This window comes from Eutrigla gurnardus (assembly GCF_963514095.1).
Source record: "Eutrigla gurnardus genome assembly, chromosome: 18".
Lineage (NCBI taxonomy): Eukaryota > Metazoa > Chordata > Actinopteri > Perciformes > Triglidae > Eutrigla > Eutrigla gurnardus.
This window is the reverse complement of record NC_139929.1, coordinates 7,579,583-7,602,978: the sequence shown is the minus strand read 5'-3', so window position 1 is coordinate 7,602,978 and position 23,396 is coordinate 7,579,583. Positions and strand designations below refer to the sequence as shown.

Here is a 23,396-nt window from a genome sequence, read left to right as displayed (position 1 = left end):
TTTTCAATTCTTTTGAATTCTGCAATTTTTAGGTCTCTCCAGAGATTTTCGATTGGGTTAAAGTCTGGCCCGTTTGTCAGTCTGAGAGTTTCTATAGGTCCTTTTTGCAAAAGACAGGCTTTCATGTATCTCTCATTAAGGAAGCTTCCATCTGATCACTGTGCCTTAAAGCTCAAATTATAGTAGTATTGGAATGTCATCCAACTAGTTTCTCCCATTTCCACACACAGGATCTCGAGAGCTCAGCCAGAGAGACCATCAGGTTCTTTGTCAATTCTCTTGCCAAGTTGCCAAGTCAGTTTAGAGTCCCGGTTGTTCTTAACTTCTTCCAATAAAGAATCATGGAGGCCACAGCGCTCTTGGGAAAATTCAATGCAGTTCGTAGCCCTTCCCAGATCTGTGCCTCGACACAATCCTGTCTCTAAGTTCTGCAGGAAATTCCTTCAGCAGCACGGCTTGGCTTTTGCTCTGAAATGACTTGGCTGTGAGTCATTATATAGACAGGTGTGTGCCTTTCCAAATCAGGTCTAATCAGTGGAATTCACCACAGCTGGACTTTAATCAAGGTGAAGCAACCTAAGCTCAATTTCAATCAGCTGCCGTAGCAAAGGGTCTGAATACTTGTATCAATGGTATATTTAATTTTTTTTTTATAAGTGAGCAAAAAACAATCTAAAATCCTGTTTTCACATTATGGGGTATTGAGTATAGATCGATCTAAGCCAAAATGCATGTAAACAATGTTAGCATAAGGCTGCAACATAAAATAGGGAAAATGTGGATGTTCTGAATATTTCATGTAAACACCTTATATTATAATATCAATTGGATCATAAGCACTACTGATACAACTGTCAAGAGACACTGATTCATAAGCATGCATCATTCTGCAGTCTGTAGATGCAATTAGTATGTGATAATTTTCAACTTTTCTTTGTTCAAACATAGCATAGAAAGAATTAAATAAAAGAAATGCCACTTCCTTTTGGAGACGACCACAGGTTCCTGTGGAAATTACCACTCAGAGGACTTTGAAGTCTTAGTAGTGATAAGAAGACTCTAGAATACACTGTGTTCTTTTGTCAATCTGTAAACAGGAACAAAACCGTATTCACTGCTGCCTTTGAATGATCTTAAGTTACAATTAGTGCATTTAGTTCCAGATGGAGCCGAGTGAGATGCAACAAGGCAGGGCATTGTTGTGTCCTCGTGTCCCTTCTCAGTGGCACAATGTTTATAAAGGGTGGGAGGTAGAGCTGCTCTAGTTCTTACCAAAGACAGCAACTGGGACTGAACATTACCCTCCACAATGGAGAGGCTTGAAATCCCACTTTGATGTAGCTCTGTTCTTTGATGCTCTATTCTAAAAGCCAAAGAAACAATGGAAGATGCAGAGGATGACATAGCTGTTATCGGGATTGGATGCAACTTCCCCGGAGGTATGACGCAAGCATTTTTGAATTTCTCTTGAGTTTTTTCAGTTGTCTTAAGAGGAATTCTAGGTTTTGTGGTCTGTTTTATTTTAGGTGAAGGGTTGGACAACTTCTGGAGGGTTCTGTTGGATGGGGAAAACTGTGTCGTAGATATTCCAGCAGAGAGATTTGACACTACTTTTTGGTACGACGCCGATGACAGCAAACCTGGAAAGACACAGACAACCAAAGCAGCTCTTATAGAAGGGTAAGCATCATCTATTTTAATATCTAAGTGTTAACCCTTCTATTGGGAGATGTTTGAATTGTGACAGATCTGCTATTTTTAATATTCCAGATTTAATGAATTTGATCACAAGTTTTTTGGCATTACTGAAGCGGAGGCTGAATTCATGGACCCTCAGCAGAAACTACTTCTGCAGTGTACATACAGGGCACTGGAAGATGCAGGGATGGCCATGGAAAGAATCAGTGGAAGCAGAACAGGAGTTTACATAGGTGACCACTATTATTCTATGATACATTGAAAATAAGCATACATTCAGTTACATTTGACACATGGTTTTATAATAATTTTGCAGGTCTGATGAACAGAGATTACGAGATACTCCGAAGTAACACTCCAACGATAACCCACTACAACGGCACTGGGACGGCTATGAGTGTGGCTGCCAACAGAATATCCTTCACCTTTAATCTCACTGGCCCTTCTTTTGCCATCGACAGTGCCTGCTCCTCATCTTCGGTGGCTCTACACTTAGCCTGTCAGGCTATAAAGCAAGGTATTTAGTTCCGTTTTACCCTGCAAATGCCATGCCTGATGGTAAGCTAATCAACATTCAAATGTCCCATGTCATTTCACTCTTTTTTAACTAGGAGACTGTGAGATGGCTCTGTGTGGAGGCGTCAGCTGTATCATAGAGCCAAGAGTGTTTGTTGCTCTGAGCAAGGCGAAGATGATCTCACCTGAGGGGACCAGCAAACCTTTCTCCAGCAGAGCAGATGGCTACGGTAGAGGGGAGGGCTGTGGTGTAATTCTCCTGAAGCCTCTGAAAAATGTAAGCAAGTAATTTTTCATGGTAATTTTAAACCATTAAGAAACCAGTAATGGTACTGGTAACCAGTAAATAGCCTGCTAACAGTGCGATTTTCCTTACAGGCCATAAAAGACTGCAACAAAATATGGGGAGTCATCAGCAAAACAGCGGTGAACCAAGATGGACACTCAGTCAGTCCAATCACCAAACCCTCCATGACTCAACAACAGGAGCTGTTGCAAAGAGTCTACTCAGAGTCTGACCTTGCAAATGTCCAGTACATAGAAGCACATGGGACTGGAACCCCAGTTGGAGACCCAACAGAGGCAGGAAGCATCTCAAACGTCATCGCTAAAGTCAGACCTCCTGGTTCAGAGATGCTGCAGATTGGCTCTGTGAAGGGCAACATTGGACATACAGAATCTGCAGCTGGAGTGGCCGGACTCATTAAGGTTCTCCTAATGATGAAGCATGAGACAATTGTTCCCTCTGTTTTCTACTCAGAAGACAGTGCCAGCATAGATGCAAAATCTCTGAATATAAGTATTCCGGTTAAAACTGAAAGATGGGAGACCAAAGGGTCATTAGGAAGGGTCGCAGGGATCAACAGCTTTGGGTTTGGAGGCACAAATGCGCATGTGATTGTCAGAGAGTACAGAAGAACCACAGGTCCCACACAGCTCCCAAATGGCTGTCCACAAGTTTTTGTAATATCTGCAGCCTCTGAGAAATCATTTATCCTGTCCATCGCTGACACCCAACAGAAGCTTTCCAGCAATCACACAGTTGACATAAAGGAACTGTCATACACTTCAGCATGTGGAAGGAGTCACTCTAGACACAAATTTAGGAAGGCCTTCCAAACATCGTCCCTCTCAGATTTAGAACTTAAGCTAAAATCTGCCATGAAAACAAAGGTTGAGTCAATAAGGTCCGAAATCCAGGTGGTCTTTGTGTTTTGTGGAAACGGGGTTGCTTACAGGGGTATGTGCAAGCAGCTCCTGAAAGAGGTTCCTGTTTTCCGAGATAAGGTCAAAGAAGTCGAGAATCTCTTTCAGAATCATAAAAGTATCAGCATCAGTCAGTGGCTGGCTGGTAATTACAATAACGATGATTTCAGCAAGCCAAATATCATCCAGCCTCTTGTTTTTGCCATTCAAGTTGGCATTGCCGCTCTCCTCAAGCACTGGGGTGTCAAACCGGATGCCATGCTCGGACACTCCGTTGGCGAGGTTTCTGCTGCCCACTGTTCTGGACTCTTGTCTCTCGAGGATGCCGTGAAAGTGTTGCACCACCGCAGTAATCTTCAGAGTAAGGTAACGGGGGGGAAAATGCTTGTTGTTGGTAATGTGGCAGTAGGAAGGGTATTAAAAATCCTTCCAGAGTTTTCTGGTAAAATTTGTGTTGCAGCATTCAACAGCCCGCAGTCCTGCACTCTATCAGGGGATGCAGATGCTATAGACATCCTCCATCAGAGGCTGAAGATTGTGTTCACAGAGACAAATCTCTTCCTCCATGAGTTAGACGTGCCAGCAGCATACCATAGTCACATAATGGATCCTATACTAGATGACATCGAAAAAAGTATTGAGCCCTTGGATGCCAACAACAAAGAGTGCAAACTCTTTTCAACAGTGACTGGAGACAGTCACTCAGGTGACGACTTTAGAACAGGAAGCTACTGGGTGAGGAACATCCGAGAGCCTGTCTTATTTGAACAGACACTGCATGCTGTCACCAAAGACAAAGAATCAAGGACAAATGTGGTCTTTGTGGAGATTGGACCTCGTAGGGCTCTCCAAAGGAACATACATGAAACGCTGGGAAATAACGTTGTAGTTCTTCCGTCTGTCCAGCCAGAGAAAGATTATGACACAATCTTGTCTACTGTGGCAAAACTATTTGAACTGGGCGTCAGTGTGGACTGGCACCAGCTCTACAGAGGTTGTGAGACATTGCCCACAACTTTTCCGATCTATCATTTTGTCAACACAAAGAAAGAATTGGATTTTGAAGCTTTGAGAAAAGGTGGCGAATCATCTGCATTTCCACCCCATACACCATCCCAAATAAAGCAGGATGACAACGAGTACACGTGCAATCTCTCATTAGAGACGGCACCGTATCTTTGGGAGCATAAAAACAATGGTGTTCACATTGTGCCAGGCGCGTTCTATGTCGAACTAGCCTATGCCTCAGTGATGGCAACTCTAAAGAAACCAGCATCACTGCTCCAGCTCAGTGTCAGATTCGAGAGTCTGTTTACACTCAACTCAAACTGTCATCAGTTGAAAGTGAAACTGGAGCATGGAGAGAATGGGGCTTCATTTAAAATACAGTCTTCTGTTGCAACACATAGCTCCGGCACATACAGGTTCACAGATGGCCAACCGCTGTTAGAAGAACCAACCATTTGTCTTGACACAATCTCCCAAAGGTGCAAATTGCTTATGAAGAGAAAAGAGATTTACTTAATTCTTTCTCAAGCAGGATTTGAATATGGTGCAATCTTCAAACAGCTTGATGATGTGCATTTCGGTGATGATTTCAAGGAAGCTGTGACAGCAATTCAAGTCCCCGGTGAACTTGTAAAACAACTTGATGAGTATTTCATTCACCCCGTGCTATTGGACTATTTCTTGCAAATGACTGCTGTAGTAGCTATCGGACGGCTTTCATGCAAGCAGGGATTCCCCTCGGCTATCGGTAGTGTAGCCATATCAGGACCACTACAAGAGCAAATGGTCATGTACTTAAGAGCTACTCAAGAGACTCCAAACTTCCTTGATGTATGTGGTTGCTTTTCCACAACAGAGGGTCGTGTACTGGTTGAGCTTAAGGGGGTAAGGATCTCATTTTTGGGCAATTGCTCAAGTGTTCTTCAGTCATGTTTCTTCCACAATGAAATAACTGCAATTACTGACAGGAGAGACTTGCAAAATCGCAAGATAAAAGCATTAGTTTTTGAAGACAAACTTGGCATCGCTAAAGGGCTTAGGCCATACCTGCACCCAGGGTCAACACTTGTTCAGAGCAGAGAGTGTTGGATGGAACACCAAGTTCAAAATGTAGTGTTCAACTCACTTAACACTCATTTGGATTTGGAAAATGTTCTCTTCATCTGGGGCATTGAGGACCTCACTCACATGTCATCTGAGAAGACACTGGGCTGCCTGGTGACTTGCTGTGAGCTTTTTCGGCAGGTTGTTTTAGCCTTGAAAGAGAGCAAACACTCTTGCACCATTCGCGTCATAGCCTATAGATCAACAGAAGTGAATGTGGACCGTGTCAGTCCGGGTTTTGTGCTGTCTGGTATGACGAGGGCCCTTGCAGCAGAGATGTCGGGTCTCACCTTTCAATTGATTGACCTGGCTTCTGTGACCAGTGAAGACATTCAAACGCTGGTTGGTGTGATCAACACCTGCCAACTGCAAGAGGTCATGATCAGCAATGGGCGAGCATCAACAACAAGAATAGCACGGACGCCCATGAGGGACGGGGACTCATGTGAAGGTCTGCACTCGGTATATGTGAGCGACTTTGTTCTGCAGACAACTGATCCATACAGGATGGCTCACTTGTCTGCCATCCCCTATGACACAAATGCAAATCCTATCCAAGAGAAGTCAGTTGAGATTCAGCTAAACAACCTCTGCATGCATTCGTCTGATTACTTTCCCGTCACCACTTCACATTTGGACTTTGGCAAGACAATGTATTGGAACAAGCAAGCGTCACAGAATCACAAGCTTCTCGCTTTAGATTTTAGCGGCACTGTCACAGCTGTCGGGAAAGACGTTCGCAATCTAAGAGTGGGAGATCATATCGCTTCGTGTTACCCAGTGGCTGCCACTGCCAAGATTAGGATTCCTGAAGCCGCATGCTACAGCACAAAGGGACTCCCTTTTCTAAAAGAGACTCCATGTGTGTCTTACTTCATACTGGCGTGGGTGATCCTGCAGAGAATCCTGTCTAAAGTGAAACAACAACACAGGAAATTGATCATAATCTCCTTCAGCTCAGCCTCTGCTCTGATGAAAGTTTTGGCTCTGACAGCAAACAGGTCGGGCTGGAATGTTTCTTCTCTGTCACACTTCAGAGGAGAATCTCTGCATTTTGATCAGAGTCATGCATTTGTTTTTCTGCCCCCGTTTGATCTTTTCTCTTGGCAGTGGATGCGTGACAGTGACAGTCCTGAAAGACACATTGTTTTTGTATTTAGCAATGACATGTCACTCCCAGCAAACATGTTTGCAGTGAAGAGCGAACACATGCATGTACATAAACTTGACGTGGTCGATGTTCTCCAGAGAGCCAATCTGCAAGAACACAACAGGAATATCTCTAATTGGCTATTATCATTAGGCTTTGATACTGTATCTCTACCTTTGCAAAGAGGGATTTTTCAGTTATCAAGCACTAAAGAGCCTCAGACCGATGCAGATGCTGAGTCCTACTTCAGAACAAAGACGGTGCAGCAAGTTGTTCTCAATCACAGACAATCTGATTGTCTAGTGTCAGATATTCCTTTGCTTACAAGGCCTGGGAAACTCTTTAAAGGAAGTTGTGTTTATATTGTCACCGGAGGGCTCTCTGGTTTGGGACTTGAGACGGTAAAGTTCATTGCCCATAATGGTGGAGGTTGCATTGCAACACTGTCCAGAAGTACTCCGACTGATGAAATGCAGTTTGAAATGGAACTCCTCCAGAGAAGATATGGGGTGACGATCGTGAACGTCCAATGTGATGTTTCTGTGTCGAGGCAGGTGACGGATGCAATCTCAGAGATCGAACTAACGTTGTCCTCTTGCCCGATCAAAGGAGTGTTTCACAGTGCTGCAGTATTACATGACGCATTGGTCGAAAACCTTGATGAGTCCCTCTTACGAAAGGTCCTGCAGCCCAAAGTGAGCGGGGCTCTAAACCTTCACCATGCAACACTTCACAACCAACTGGATTTCTTTGTGTGCTACTCCTCCATCTCGTCGTTCATTGGCAATGCCTCCCAATGCAACTATGCTGCGGCCAATTCTTTCCTTGATGCATTCTGTCATTATCGGAGAAAACTCGGACTCGCTGGACAGTCCGTCAACTGGGGCCCTTTGAACCTCGGCCTCTTGTTGAACAAAGGCCATTTCCAAAAGTTCCTGGAGGCAAAGGGGATGATGATTATGGATGTGTGTGACATCCAAGAAGCACTCAAAAAGTGTCTTCTGATGAACAGACCACAACAAGTCATATGCAAGTTCAACTTCAGAAATCTTCATGTACACGTACTTTCACAAAATGCGTCTCTCAGAGAGCGGCTGTCAGCTTTGGTGGAAATGGAGCTAAAAGATGAACTAAGCAATGAACCCAGGGTTCAGTACTTGTCTTCCACACATGAAAGTGTTAGAACAATTGTCAGTGACATAAGCAATGTTACTATAGATGAGCTGAATGATGACTCAACTCTGATTTCACTGGGTATTGACTCAATGCTGGCCATGACTCTGCAGAATAAGATTTTCCAAGAGACAGGCGTTAATGTACCTTTGGTTAGAATACTGGACCCCAATAGCACATCGGCCACTTTGGCAGCTATTGTAAAGAATAACGAATAATGATAAAGAATCCATCCATCCATCCATTTTCTACCGCTTATCCTGTATTTAGGGTCACGGGGGGACCCTAAATATTTAGCTGTCATTGGGCGAAGGCATGATAAAGAATACTTTATAAAACTAATTTGACCCAAAGATGCAGCATGGTGTGGCACAGTTTTATGTTAAGCATTAAAAATTAAATTGTCACAACTTTCTGGTTTTTGAAGCTGTATATATATATATATATTTTTTTTTTTTACATTTTGTAACATTTTATTGTAATCACTGAAGCAAGGCAATAATATTTGTTAAATGATAAACCAACTTTATCAAGTGCATACAAAAATTGGCAGCGTGTTTTATTGGGTCATGAAGAGGCAAAACAAATAAAAACAAGGATTAATTGGTATCACATGCTTAAACTATAGGGATGGTCATTAAAGTTTGCTATGATGTCAAAAATGTTTCAGTTGCAGAAAAAGCTGTATTGTCAAAACTTCTCAGAATAATTGTATTATACGGTAGATACTTTCTTGGTTGATAGGAGGAATTAATTGTGATTTTGATCATAATAGTTTACTGTATCGGTTTTAATTGTATTTGCATGTTGTGGTTGCAAAGTCATTTCTGCACGTGATAAATCCGTGGTTCAAACAGTAAAAGGTTTAGTCATCAGATATGCCCCCAATTGAACGTTTATGGGACATCCCTGAATACTGTATCATGCATTTTGTTCCATCATCATCATCATAAAGGTGATAGTCAATCAGAATCAATAAGATATCCATTGATAACTACTGGCCATGACCTGTGAGAGATGAGTGAATGTAAAACCGGAAGATAAAAGTTGATGTCAGTATTAGGCAGAACTAACCATATGACTGAAAAACTACGGACAAGCTTTAAAGATGGATGAAAATAAAGGAAACCATCAGAATGGCATTACAGTAACATTTATTTACATGAATTATTGACTTTAAAAATAGTCATCTATTAACAATGATGATGTATTTAGTTGGAATGACATAATGAACTCAGCACTACACAGAATGAGTAAAACCGATGCAAAACATCGAATCAAAATCGAGCATGTCTCCAAAAAAAGTGAGTTAAATAACAGTGTTGTTTATAACAATGTAAAACTACAATACCAAAACAATAACCAGAGTCAGAAATGTACAAAAAAAGGACAACATAATCAAAATACAGTATGAGCATATGGCATTAACACAAGAATCCTGTTGCATTGCAATGGCCATCATAAGACATCAGTTGAATCCAATTACAACATTATTTACTGGTCCAGTCTTATATTATGCTGGTAACTGTTGTTTACATTTCTGTATCTGTATTTGTCATTTTTACAATCTGGTAGAAACAACAACCACGACTCCAACAGGTCCCGACTCTTGGTTATCACTGACACTTTCACCTGCTTCACTCAATATAGCTACTATCGTTGATAGCGTGGCATTGGGATCCAAAAGTTTCACCAGAGGCACGTTCACACCTCTCCCCTGAAAGATAAGATTCTGCAAGGTCATGGCCTGCATGGAGTCAATGCCCAAGGACAAAAGAGGTGACTCGTCTTTCAGCTCACTTTTATCGATGCCAATGGTCTCACAAAGCAGAGAGACCAGATAATCTCTTGGTGATACAGGTTCAGCTTCTTTATTTTGAGAGTCTGTCTCTTTGGATTTTTGGAAAGCCTCCTCTACCAATGTGGACAGGCGCATGGTCAAGGCCGCATTTTGAGAGAGGATGTTGTACCTGATATTCCTGAAGTGGAACCTGCAAACAGCCTGTTGGGGTCGATTGATCGTGAGGCATTGCTCCAGGCTTTTATGAATCTCAGCCACATTCAGCACCATCATCCCCTTGGCCTCCAGAAACCGCTGGAAATGCTCCTTGTTCAAGAGGAGGCCGAGGTTTAGAGCTCCCCAGTTAATCGACTGTCCAGGCAGCCCGAGTTTGCGGCGGTACTGACAGAACGTGTCGAGGAACGTGTTGGCTGCAGCGTAGTTTGTTTGTGTCGCGTTTCCCAGGAAAGCTGAGATCGAGGAGTAACACACAAAGTAATCCAGCTGACAGTGCTTTGTTGCGTGGTGCAAATTCAATGCGCCGTTTACTTTGGGTTTGAGAACTTTCTCATACAGAGATCTGTCAAGGGTCTCAATCAGACCATCGTGTAAGACAACTGCACTGTGAAACAAGCCTCTGATTGGACAGCCCGGGAATGTTTGGCCGATGGTGCTGATAGCTTTGTGCACACACTCGGACACAGATATGTCACACTCCATAGTGGTGATGCAGTTTCCACACTGTCTCTCCACATTGCATATCTCTTGCTGCACGTCTGGCGTGGGGCTGCTCCTGGAGAGTATGACAATGTACTCACCCCCTCTTTGCGCGATGAATTTGACGGTTTCAAAGCCCAGACCCGAAAGACCACCCGCCACAATGTACACTGCTCTATTTCTGAAAAGACGTTTTTTTGTCGGTAGCAACGGGATGTCGGATAGTGTGCAGCTGACGTCTTTTTCCAGAGCCACCACAGCCAGCTTCTTTGAGTTGAAGTATGATTGTGAAGTCTCTGAATGGAGGCTCTCGATACTTTCAGAATTCACATTTTGAAAGATAAAACTTTCAAGAGCAAATTTCCTGCTCAAATTCAATGACTTCAGCCAGTGATAAATGTGTGGCCTTTGTGCACTCAAGGATCCTTTTTGCAAAATGACTGGCATCTGAATCGTCTGCACGTGTACACTTTCCCTTACATGTTGGAACATGTCCTGAGCAAGTGACCACTGCGTCTTAGATTCACAGATGATGATGATATGTCGGACACCCGGAAAGTTGCACATCTTTTTGATCAAAGATTCATCAAATGGTGGCAGGACGACAAATACATCCATTTGATTGACAGAGACAAAAGAGCCATTACACTCTGTGCCAACAACCACGTTCCAACCTGACTTATAAGAAGTGAGTGCCAAGACTTTCACCAGAGCAGAATCAGGCACAGATGATATGATGCCCAGATTATGTTTGGCTTTGTGCAACACTCGATGCAGGATCTCCCATGCTAGCACAAAGTAGGAAACGCAGGGTGTTTTTTGAAGGAAGGGGAACCGCTTGGTGCTGTAGCACACATCCTCTGGAACTCTGACTTTGCTAGCTGCAACCACAGGATAACAGGAAGCGACGTGGTCACCTACTTTCAATTTCCTGACGTCTTTTCCAACTGCCGTAATGATGCCACTGAAATCAAGAGCCAGTAGTTTATGTTTCTGTGACGAGTGTTTGTTCCAGTACAGTGTTGGGCCAAATTTCAAATGTGAAGCGCTGACAGGGAAGTAATCGGACGAATGAACACATATCTTAGTGGGCCGAATTTCAACTGATTTTCCCCCGATTGGCTGGGCCTCCTCCTCAAAGCAAATGGCACTCAGTTGAGTCATCTTATGTGCTTCAGCTGTCTGAAGAATGCAGGGCTCAGACGTTGTTGAGGTAAAACTGCCCTCTGAAATCTCAACGATCTCAGGTGGAGTACGGACAATGGAGGGTTTCAGAATCAGCCCGTCCTTTACCACCAACTCTGGGTACTTGCTGCAAGGATGCGATCTCAGGACCTCAGATAAAGCAGCTATGTCTTGAGCAGAGACAGTGCCTATGTCAATCAGCTGAAAAGAAAGATCTGGTAACTCTGCGGCAAATGATCTCGTCATGCCGGCGAGAGCAAAACCAGGACTTATGTGGTCCACTGTGATGTCGGAGGCACAGTAGGTGACTGCTCTGATGGAGTTTGGGAAGCGAACTCGCTTTAGCTCAACGACTATTTGGCGGAATGTCTCACAGCAGCTGGAAAAATTCTGTAGGATGACATCGGCCGTCAGTGAAGTGAGGTCCTCTTTGCCCCACAGAAATAATACCTCGTCAAAGTTTATCTCAATGTTAGTTATATTGAGATTTGACAAGAGGGAAGGAAACCCATGGCTCAAGATGTCTTTTGCATGTGTGAATGAAACATATTTAGACTCTGAGTCCAAATATTGCTGCAGGCTGTCAGAGATACCTATACGGTCACAGAAGACCAAGGCTGTCGGAGGAGGAGCAGGTGTGACGCTTTCAGGGATAACGCTAAAGGCATTATGGTAGAAATACTCCTCAACGACATGGGAGCGACTTCCAAGGTACTTGATTATCACATGCTTAACCTCAACCAACACTCTTCCGTCTTTATCCGCAAAGCATCCACAGATCTCAAAGTGATCAGTGCCCACGTCAATGGCTCTCAGATAAACAATCATCTCATCTTGCAAAGGTTCAAGCACTGTCAAACTTCCTATTTTGGCTGGAAATCCTGGTCTACCAGCAAAAATGTGCTCCACTGTAACTGGGAGAAGCTGCATCAGAAAATCCAGCACCACAGGATGAATGCAGTAGTCATGCAACTGAGATTGCAGTTTTTCTGGAATTGTGACATTTGCAAAAGCCTCCTTGAGATCTTCTCCATAGTGCACATCCCCCTTGTTCTGAAAGACATCTCCATACTGAAAGCCACCCTGAGAGAGATAGCCATAGAACTCCTGAGAGGTCACTACAGATTTGCATCTTTTGGAGATGGAGCTCAGTGAAATGCAATGCTCCTCAATCAGCCTCTCTTTCTTTGAAACTACCGTGCCTGATGCATACTTTGCAGATGGGGAGAGTACCGTGAACGTAGTTTCATTCTCTTTTTGTTCTAGTTGTACCTTCATTTCAGGTGAATTCTGGGTTAGAACAAAGGGACTGTGAAAACTGACACTGACCTGAAGTGAACTGAGCGGTACTTTTGGTTTGGCACTGGCCATGAATGCGGCCAAACCCATCTCAGCGTAGAAGGCACCGGGGATGATGGGTATGTCGTTGTGTGTGTGCTCTTTCAGATAGAAAGTAGAGTCGGATATCAGATCGCAGCTGAAAACATTGCTTTCACTTCCTGTCTGACGGAGCACGGGATGATTACTAGCTGTGTTTTTCTGTGCCGCTCCAATGATAACATCTCTGTCTGAGCAATCAAACTGGTATTTTGGAAAAGGCAATGGCATAGTCTCATATCCTTTGTAGAAGGTGTTCCAATTCACTTGGACACCCAGTTCAAACAGCTTCGACACAACGGACAGTATCGTTTCATGATCTTTCTCTGGCTGCACTGAGGCAAGAACAGCCGTGTCGTTACCCAGAGATTCCATGATGTTTCTCTGTAGCGCCCTCCTTGGCCCGATCTCCACGAACACTGTGTTCTTCTTTTCTTTGCTTGCTGACCTAATGGCCTGCTCAAAAGCTACTGGCTCTCGAATGTTTCTAGCCCAGTATTCCCCTGTGCAGAAATCCCCCTGCTGGACTTCATTGCCTGTCACTGTTGAAAACAACTCTGTGTCGAGATTGTTCACCTGCAAGGAGCCTATTGTCTCCTCGATTTCTGGCAGAATCGGGTCCATCATGTGGCTGTGGTAAGCAGCAGGGACATCCAGCACTCGAAGGAACAGGTTCTGTCCGTTGGCCGAGGTGCTTAGCTCCTTATAAAGGCTCTCGATTGCATCTGCATCACCTGAGAGGGTGCAGGACTGTGAGCTGTTGAAAGCAGCGAGGCAAATTCTACCAGAGTAACAGGGGAGAAGGGCAGTGACCTCCGATACAGCTATGTTGCTGATCACAAGCATCTTCCCCCCGGTGACTTTGCTCTGGAGAGTGCTGCGGAAATAGATCACTCTCACCGCATCATCCAGAGACAGCAGGCCAGAACAGTGAGCAGCTGCAACCTCGCCAACGGAGTGTCCGAGCATCGCATCGGGCGTGACGCCCCAGTGTCTGAGTAGGGTGCTGATGCCGACTTGGATAGCAAAGAGGAGCGGTTGGACAACATGTGGGCTGTTGAATTCACTACACTCAAACTCACTCTCAAGCATGTCCAAGATGTTCAGCATGCTCAGTCTTTGGAAAAGTTGTTCAATCTCTTTGATCTTGTCCCTGAATACCGGCTCACATTTTAGTAGCTGTTTGCACATGCCGTGGTAAGTGACGCCATTTCCGCAAAAAACAAACACTAACCTTGGATCCGAGGTTGACGGACGAATGTTTTTGCCGACAATGGCACTTAATTTCTCTTTGAGATCAACTACAGATGAAATAACAATGGCCTTTCTATATTTATGCTTAAGATGGCTCCTTCTACAAGCTGATGTGTACAACAGAGAATGTAGATCAAGTTTGGAATCTGCTTCTAGCTGATTAATGGCGTCTTCTATCATTAGAGTAAAAGATTTTGGTGAATTTGCCGACAAGACAAAAAACTTTTCCTGTTTCTCACCATTCTTTTCCTCTATGCCTGACAGTTTGTGCTCTTTGACAATGACGTGTGCATTTGTACCCCCGAAACCAAAGTTGTTAACTCCTGCAATTCTTGCACCGGAGACAATCCACTTTTCTGCTTCCTCAGGAACTTTAATGTTCAGGGCTTTGGCATCTACAAGGGCAGACTCCTCAGAGTAGAAAACAGAAGGAACGATTGTCTCATGCTTCATCATTAGGAGAACCTTAATGAGTCCGGCTACTCCAGCTGCAGATTCTGTATGTCCAATGTTGCTCTTCACAGAGCCAATCCGCAGCATCTCTGAACCAGGAGGTCTGGCTTTCGCGATGACGTTGGAGATGCTTCCTGCCTCTGTTGGGTCTCCAACTGGGGTTCCGGTCCCATGTGCCTCTATGTACTGGACATTTGCGAGGTCGGACTCTGAGTAAATTCTGCGCAGAAGGTCCTCTTGTTGTGTCATGGAGGGTTTGGTGATGGGAGTGACTGAGCGTCCATCTTGGTTGACAGCCGTTTTGCTGATGATACCCCAAATAGGGTCATGGTCTTGTACAGCCTGTAAAGCGACAAAAATACAGCATTATGTTACATTGTAGAGTATGTCATATTGATATGTAATATATAATAATGGGAAATTAATAGTACGCTAGTTAGTGAGTGTAGAGAAACAGGGCTAACACGATGCAGGTACTCTTTAATCAGAATTAATTGCAGTCATCGGATGTCGATCACATTAATTAATATTGGATTAATATCTGATAAGGTCGCTTATGTAAGAAAAAGGGGGGGAAATTAAATGGTAGCTTTTATTACTCTGCATGTTCTGACCTTTTTCAGTGGCTTGAGGAGAATGACCCCGCAGCCCTCGCCTCGACCGTAGCCATCTGCTCTGTTGGAGAAAGGCTTGCTGGTCCCTTCAGGTGAGATCATCTTGGCCTTACTGAGAGCAACAAACACTCTTGGCTCTATGATACAGTTGACTCCGCCACAAACAGCCATGTCGCAATCACCTGATAAGATAAATCATTTTATTATATCCAAGGTAATCTTTTTTTTAAAACAACATCCTTGTAAATGAAAGGAAAACACACCGCACAAACCTTGTTTGATGGATTGACAGGCAAGATGAAGAGCCACGAGAGACGACGAGCAGGCACAGTCTATAGACAGTGAGGGTCCGGTGAAGTTGAAGATGTAGGAGACTCTGTTGGATGCGATGCTCATGGCAAGCCCCGTGCCGGTCCAGTGGTTGATCACACTTGGGTGCACGTGTGCAGCATTTGTCTCATAATCTCTGTTCATAAGGCCTAGAATAAAAGCAACATAAGTACTGATAAGTGGTGTGGTGATAGGTGGTTATTGCAGATTAAGATTATTAAGAGATTTTTTCTAAGAACTGTTGTAAAAATCTGATGGACATATATCACAAAACTATTTATTTATTACTATTTTTTACCAAAAAACACTCCTGTCCTGGTCCCACTGGCCTTCTCCATTGGAATCCCAGCGTTCTCCAGCGCCCTGTAGACGCACTGAAGGAGCTGTTTTTGTTGAGGGTCCATTTGTTCAACTTCACTGTCGCTGATGCCGAAAAACTTATGGTCAAATTCATTGAACCTGAAACCATTCAAAACCATGAGATAATGTTGAATTTTTGTTTTAATACTTAGAGAACAGTCAGATCATAATTGAGTGTCTCAAGTTGCTGCTGGTGATGACTGTGGTTTAATTCGACAGGATGCTGGTTTTCAAAGGCAATAAGGCAGGATTAAGAAATGGAAAAATGGACAATATAGAGAATATATAGAGTAATATTGAAAGATTTCCTTAGTAGGGGAAAAGTGTAAAAGACTATCTATACACACTTATTTACCAAACATATAAGTGGGTCTATCTAAAATGGTTTCAATAATGAGGTTAAAAGAACATACCCGTCCATGAGAGCAGCCTTGGCCGTGCGGGATTTACCCGCTTTGCTGTCATCGGGGTCATACCAGCTGGCCAAGTCAAATCTCTCTTTGGGAATTGGCACAGAACAGTTTCTCCCATCCAACAGAACCTTCCAGAAATTATCAAGCCCTTCTCCTGTTTCAAAAGAGAAATGCCCACTGTTAAGGTAGTGAAAAGGGGGAAATACATAATGAACTTAATCGGAATAAAATACAATTATGACATGCCTTTTTAGAATTAGGAGGGATTCATTTTACCCTGATGCTTGTAAAGAGGTTGCATGGGTCAAGTAAACACATTTGAATTAGTTAATTTCAAAGGTGATCGAACAATTTTGCTCCTTTATCACAACAACACACAAAAATTCAAACGGCTTACCCCCTGGAAAATTGCATCCGATGCCGACCACGGCAATAGCGTCTTCAGCTTCTTCCATTCTGCCCGAACATCACTCGGAAATCAAAATCAAAAATCTTTACTGCACCATGAAGTCAGCGTCTCTCTTTCATCCAGGCGACATCCCGACTCGGAGTAAATGTGCATAGCATTCGTTAAAACTGTGTAATTAGTCCAGTTGTGTCATGCACCGGTGAATGCTTACATCCATTCCCTTTGCCTTTCCTCTGTGATGGTATCACCGTCGGACTTGTGCTTGATTCTTATAGCCAGCTTTCTTTCTTTATTAAACATTAATGATTCATTGTGTACGTGGCCATGGAGATGAAGGACTTCAGTGAACACATTTATGGCGCCTCGCAAATGATTAGACCAAGTTTAATGAGTGGATCAATATGTTATATGATGATGGGGTGAGTCCAGGTCTTGTTTCAACGAAGGTTATCACAGTTATAGCATAACCAACAATCAACAAATCAATCGCAGAAATCAACTTTAAAAAAGGTACATATTATCACGTTACTGTGATGTAATGTAAACAGCATGTTAAGTGAGATTGTGGCCTTAATTTACCTTCCATTAACTTTATGTTTTGATTAGATACGTTGAGTTCAAGGTACGTTGAGTTCAAGGTACATAAAAAACAATGTATGCCCACATGAAATTAGCGATTTCACTTAAACCAATCAAAACAGCCAAAACAAGTTTTTGGTTTGATATTTTTATGGACAAATGGAGTTTCAGAGGCCGTTTAAAGCAGAGCTCTGGTCAGTTCCCAGTACGTCTGAAGCCGTTATCTCTGCTTTATTGCCTTTATCAATCCACTGCAGTCACACAGAGATCACACGTATTAAAGTTATTAAATGTGATTATGTTTTTTTTTTATTACTCTCTATCAAAACAGTTGACCAAGCCCTGAGTTTAGATCAGGGTGAAGATCAACATTACATCACATTTAAGTTGACATTTTTGTTTTTTTGTTTGTTCGCAGGGCCTGAGTGAAAGTGAAAACAACTTTTATTGTCTTTTTCTTTAAATCCTGTGAAAAATGAGCAATTTAGATAATAAGAACAGATTTTTAACCAAAATATTTGGAGAAGAGACACTTTTTACAACATAAATAAGTTCGTATTTAGCTAAAAGTGTGTTTCTTTTTATCCAATTAATTGAAATGCAAGTAGGAACAAAAAGGAAAAAAAAGGATTGAGTCTAAAACTGGATTTAATGCCACAAAATACAGGTAGAGAAAAACATTAGCGACATAAAGGCGGCCCTGTAGTCGGACCTATTACAAAGGATATCCACCACGAAGCTATTATAAAAACATTGACCATTGTTTTGATTGTGATAATTTAGTGAAATGGATTGTAACTTTACACAATTTTCTCCATTAAAATGAAAAAAAGTAATATTGTGCAAATACTATGTTAGTATGTAAACAATCACACAATAAGTGCTGGAAAAATATGGAGTTGTTAGATGTTTGGACAATGTCGAATTAGTGAAGTATATTGCTAAGGAGTATTTTAAGTCTGGGTCGCCTCATTCCCACGTTATCGACAGCATACGGCAGCTTAACTCCCACAACTTCTGCGCCAAGACGTCGTCTTTACCGGCCGCCGAGCAGCTGGCAGGAGCACAGTCGCTGTGCGCAAAGACATAATAGATGAGCAACGTAAAATTAGACAGTGTTCAATTCACGGTTCAGTTCCTCTTTGTATTTCATCAACAGGTTTCTATGCTCTTTTGGATGGGAAGTAGGGCTAGAAAGGTCAAAAGATCATTTTTAAATATCAGACTTCTAAACATTAACATTTACTCAATATATATATATCATTATAGAAACATGAATTAAGTAGAAATGAATCTGTGAAGGTAATATTTCTCTTAGTTTCCTTTTATGTTTTAAAATGCATGACTGCTTGCAGATGTGCTTTTATTTTTTTTATATTTTGTTTATAGTTTTTGTAGAATGTGTTGTTTGTTAAAGGTTGCAACAACTATATTACCCTCAAAAATGAAAACCATGATGGAGACGGGTTTGCTTTTTTGACATATAAATGTACGGCAAACTCCTGCTTTCCGCTCAATACATTGTTGTCGGGCCGCTCTCTCTATGGCAACTGGGTTCAACGGCGTGTAAAAAAAAAAAAAGCGTACCTGTAGTATCCGCCGCTCTCTTTCTCCAGGGACTTTTCCACTGCGCAGTAGATGCTGGTCAGAGCCCCTTGGGAAGAGTTTTTAGTGAAAGGACTGACCATCTTCATGACAAACTGTTGAGGGCCACTCAGGTGACGCCATAGATCCGTCTGGACGACTCCAGGGTGGAGAGAATATGTCGTCACACCTGTGCCTAAGAAACGCATTCAAAGCCGATTACTTCAACATGAGTGAAACAGTATGAATATATATAGGGGGAAAAGGGGGGGAGTATTGCACACCTTCTAGTTTCTTAGCTAGCGAGCGGGTGAAGAGGACGTTGGCGAGCTTGCTCTGAGAGTAGGCTGCCTTCTTGTCGTAGCTCTTCTCGCTGTTGATATCCTCCAGTTTGATGGAGCCCCAGGAGTGAGCCATGGAGGACACCGTGACAATCCTGGCTGGTGCTGATCGTTTCATCAGGTCAATCACCAAATGTGTCAACAGGAAGTGACCTGGAGAACAAGGAAATGGCTTTTAATTCAGAGTTGGAGAACGCAGAACGACTATTTTTATCTTGGGAAGCATTCTGAATTTCCAAGTGTGATAAACTGCACAGAATGGCTTTACAAGTGTTATATTGTTAAGTGTGAGGTGTTTATTCAATTGAATTCATTCAAGGTCATTTTGGAGGCTGTAGTTTATTGTGCTCTTCAGTTTTATTGCATTACACTGAGAGGTTTCTCTAATATTTGCCCTCATTGATGAGCAGTAAATAGACAAAATATATTAAAAAATATATAGATTTACAGGGTTTGAACCATTACACTTAACTTAGCTTGTCAGATGCTAGGTTAATTGAACATACGTGTAAAGTTTTAGTGTGAGAAAGTGTTGGTCAAACAGGTACCACATTAGGGACCACATTTACAGACAAGGAAGTTATTAAAACTGTGGTCTATAAACTTAATCAGGGACAAATGTGCTGATGGCAGGGTCATAAACTTTATCTTACCCAGAAACTATTTGTCTTATCAGACACCAGCGCAAGAAGCTCAAATAATATCAACACCAATAAATAGTTAACAGCAAAAAGGAAGTTTCTGTTAATAATAAAGGTGAACTGCAGATATAATATTAAATAAAAAAAATCTAGGGTATGAATCTACTAATTTATGTGGTGACACCAATGAAACCGACCCAGTCTTTGAAAAATGATTGTGATAAATAATAACCCATAATAGCATGGGTCTATGTAGGTATACATTCTTTTATAAATTATTAAAGTAAGTCCAAGAAACCTATTAAAACATTTTTAAAAAGCAAAACCAAAGTACCATTAGAATATATCAGATTTAGTTAGAGCACACGTATCTACCACCTAGTGGACATTACATGTAGGTACGGGGATTATTATGAAGGGGTGTCCACTAAAAACAAAAGCTAGATTGCATATAACAGGACAGCATATGAGTAATACTTATTATTAAGTTGCATTATATCACACACTAGGTGGTGTATTAAACCAACATTAGAGAGTAAGAGATGACATAGTTTTATTTACCAAAGTGATTGACACCGATCTGCATCTCAAAGCCATCTGCCGTTTTCCCATAAGGACAAACCATCACACCGGCATTGTTGATGAGGATGTTGAGCTTCGGCTCTCCTGTACAAAAAAAAAGGACATCAAAAAGTTAAATGGTTTTGTCTCTTCAAAGTCAAATTATGTGTACATTCCATCAATATACTGTGTTAACCTTTATTCAGGGCTTCAGCGAATTCCCGAATCGAATTGCCATCTGCCAAGTCAAGTTTCATGCACACAACGTTTTCGTTGCCTGACTTTTCAATGACTTCCGTCGTGGCGGCCTGACCTCGCTCCAGGTCTCTGCACGCCATGATGACCTTTGCCCCTAAACAGAAAAATGAAATGTGAAATACAACAGAACAAGCAATGTCCGTATGAACTGTAAATGCATGAACTGTGAGTGGAGAGCACCCCCTCGTGACCAAATGATGTGTACTCTATTCCCTAGAGAGAAACATAAACCTGGACAGCAGGAACTTCATCGAGAAGACCCATTAAAAGGTAAATACCACTTCATTAACTGGGTTTCCAGGTTTAGCTTAAAATGTAGATTTGAAAACTGTGTGATGTTGTGTCAGTGTGCTGTGTGAGCAGCTGCATGGAAGATGAATAGTTTAATTTAATAAGTTATTAGATTTGTGTATTATGTTGATATGAAGCAGCTTTTTTCATTCATAATTAAAGATGTGTATCGAACTCTAATACTGTTTTGAGTGCAGACAGAAATGTGTCAAAATCTGTCCGGTACCCACCATCAACTTATTCTTGAATTAGATATATCTTTAGTTGCATTTTTACTTCCATATTTGAGCCTTAATATCTGTGAAACTAATAATCTAAGAGAAACCATATTTTGTAGAATGTTTAAGCTAACACCAGAGATAGAGGCAGAAGTGATAGAAGTCTTTTATCTGCAAAAATGGGAGCTCAGCCACTCTTCAAATGTACTACTTTATTTCAACAAGCCACATTTTAAGTACCTACCATACTAGGTTATCATTGAGCTACACCCCTGATATTTCATGTCTGGAGGCTATTAGTAACAGATTTACTCTGTAAAAAATTTGAAGGCCACAGGTGAGATAGTTTTCCAGATATTGCCGTTTAAAAATGGCTTTTCAGAGCATGATGCCAAAAACCGTCTACACTACCCTTTATTCAATGATGTTTCATGAGAAAACTGTTGACAGTAGAGACCTAATATCTTGGATTTTTTCCTATTAACAAGTGTGTCTTTGTACTTGAATTTTTTCAGGACATTGTATAGATGGTCAGGTGGGAGGCATTTGATGAAATGACACCGAATGACCCAAAAAAAAGACTTATTGTTTTTCATCACATTGCATGATAAGAACAACACAAATAAGATGTTAATCGGGACAAAATCGTGAATGGCAGTAATTTTGGTCAGGATAATCGTGATATGAAATGTTCATATCATGTATATCATTTTTTTATTTCTCTATGTGATCGAAAACAAGTGTTTTGGTCGTGCCAGTACAAAATGTTGGTACAGAAAATATCACATGATGCCCAACTAGAAACTGGCAAATCAACCAGTAATATGCATGACGCAAGTAACCATGACAAAGCAAAAAAAAAAAAGTAGCTCAAAGGTGAAGGAAGCGTGAGGTGTCAGACCCACCTCTCTTCGCCAGGTCGATGGCTGTCTCTTTGCCAATACCAGCGTTAGCGCCGGTGATGACAACAGTCTTGTCATCCAGCCTTTCAGCAGAGGTCCAGGGACCCCGGAAGAGATTTCTGAACAATTGAGAAATCAGTGTTACTTAACTTTGAGCAAAATGGGTGTGACACGAACAATGGCAAAGCACACATAGCTTAAAAAATAAATAAATAAATAAATAAATAAAGTTCGCTCTCCAATAAGGCAAATACATTTTGTAACAGCTACGCTATTATGTAGCCCTTTAATTGTTAATAAAGCTAGTTTACCGCCACCACCGAAAACACAACTATTATTACTTTATTTAGATAGCTGGAGTATTTTCATGGATAGAAAGAAGTCCTCACCTCATAGCCTGCATCTCACTTGGCCACAGCAGTCTGTTGGTTCTGTCGTAAACCTTAAAAGTTAAAAACCTAAAAAGAAAAAACAGAAAACGGAGCTTTAATCTCAGAGTCAACGGCACCAGAAACACAGCAAAACTCCTCAAAACGCGTCAGGTTGAAATTTGGCAATGCGGAACTGTCATTAGAGCGTCACAGGTGATTGGCTGAGATTACAGCCAATCGGCGGCAGCTCGGTCGCTCTCAGCCGACACTGATTGGCTGCGCTTCAAGTTTGAGTTCCGCCCCTTTGCGAGCGTCCTTCCTTCTTATTGTAAATATATTATTTTCTTAATTATAACTGCATGCAACTGCGACACATTGTTATTATTATTATTATTATTATTATTATTATTATTATTATTATTATTATTATTATTATGGATAAAAACAAATACAACAAATACAACAACAACACACATTTACAACAAAGTGTTGTTTTTTTCAGTAGTGATTAACGACAGTACAATTCATAGCAAAGTAAAAGTTATTGGATTATTATACGTACAAATTAGGAACTAAATGAAATCATAAAACAACTCTAAATTTGGCAGGTCATATTGTTTTAATCATATCAAGAAATAATCAATACTAATAGGATCCTTATGTGTCTGTGTTTACACAGTGCTATGTATTAGTGCATAACCTCTTTTAAAACATCCAGTGTATATCCACTTTAGAGTCTTCTATAAAAACAAGGCATGGACCACTCACAAAAAGCATTGCACCATTGCTCTGTCTGCTTCTCTCCAGCAGGTGGCAGCTAATGACCATGGATGGACCACCACGAATCAGCTGAGGGAGCCTGTTTTACTTTGACACCAGCCCATTGGCACTGTGTTATGTCTG

General features: G+C 41.8%; 3 protein-coding genes across 3 annotated transcripts; 1 reads left to right on the top strand and 2 right to left on the bottom strand.

Moving 5' to 3' along the window:
• Positions 1-1,381: 1,381 nt before the first annotated feature.
• pks1 (polyketide synthase 1) lies at positions 1,382-8,073 on the top strand (the record flags this gene model as incomplete). Its single annotated transcript, XM_084033657.1, has 6 exons — positions 1,382-1,439; positions 1,527-1,680; positions 1,771-1,931; positions 2,015-2,215; positions 2,310-2,491; positions 2,593-8,073. 6 exons carry the CDS (start codon positions 1,382-1,384, stop codon positions 8,071-8,073), a joined length of 6,237 nt encoding a protein of 2,078 aa, XP_083889783.1.
• A 928-nt stretch (positions 8,074-9,001) lies between these two features.
• LOC311029239 (mycolipanoate synthase-like) lies at positions 9,002-17,835 on the bottom strand. The gene is made up of 6 exons (XM_084034281.1): positions 16,736-17,835; positions 16,339-16,492; positions 15,864-16,024; positions 15,508-15,714; positions 15,236-15,417; positions 9,002-14,963 (listed from the first exon to the last, which is right to left on the bottom strand). Exons 1-6 carry the CDS (start codon positions 16,791-16,793, stop codon positions 9,417-9,419), a joined length of 6,309 nt encoding a protein of 2,102 aa, XP_083890407.1. The 5' UTR covers positions 16,794-17,835; the 3' UTR covers positions 9,002-9,416.
• Positions 17,836-17,956: 121 nt separating this feature from the next.
• Positions 17,957-22,675, bottom strand: rdh12l (retinol dehydrogenase 12, like). The gene is made up of 7 exons (XM_084034282.1): positions 22,512-22,675; positions 22,126-22,241; positions 20,650-20,805; positions 20,454-20,558; positions 19,195-19,404; positions 18,914-19,106; positions 17,957-18,398 (listed from the first exon to the last, which is right to left on the bottom strand). The coding sequence occupies exons 1-7, from the start codon at positions 22,523-22,525 to the stop codon at positions 18,296-18,298; spliced, it is 897 nt and encodes a 298-aa protein (XP_083890408.1). The 5' UTR covers positions 22,526-22,675; the 3' UTR covers positions 17,957-18,295.
• Positions 22,676-23,396: the final 721 nt, after the last annotated feature.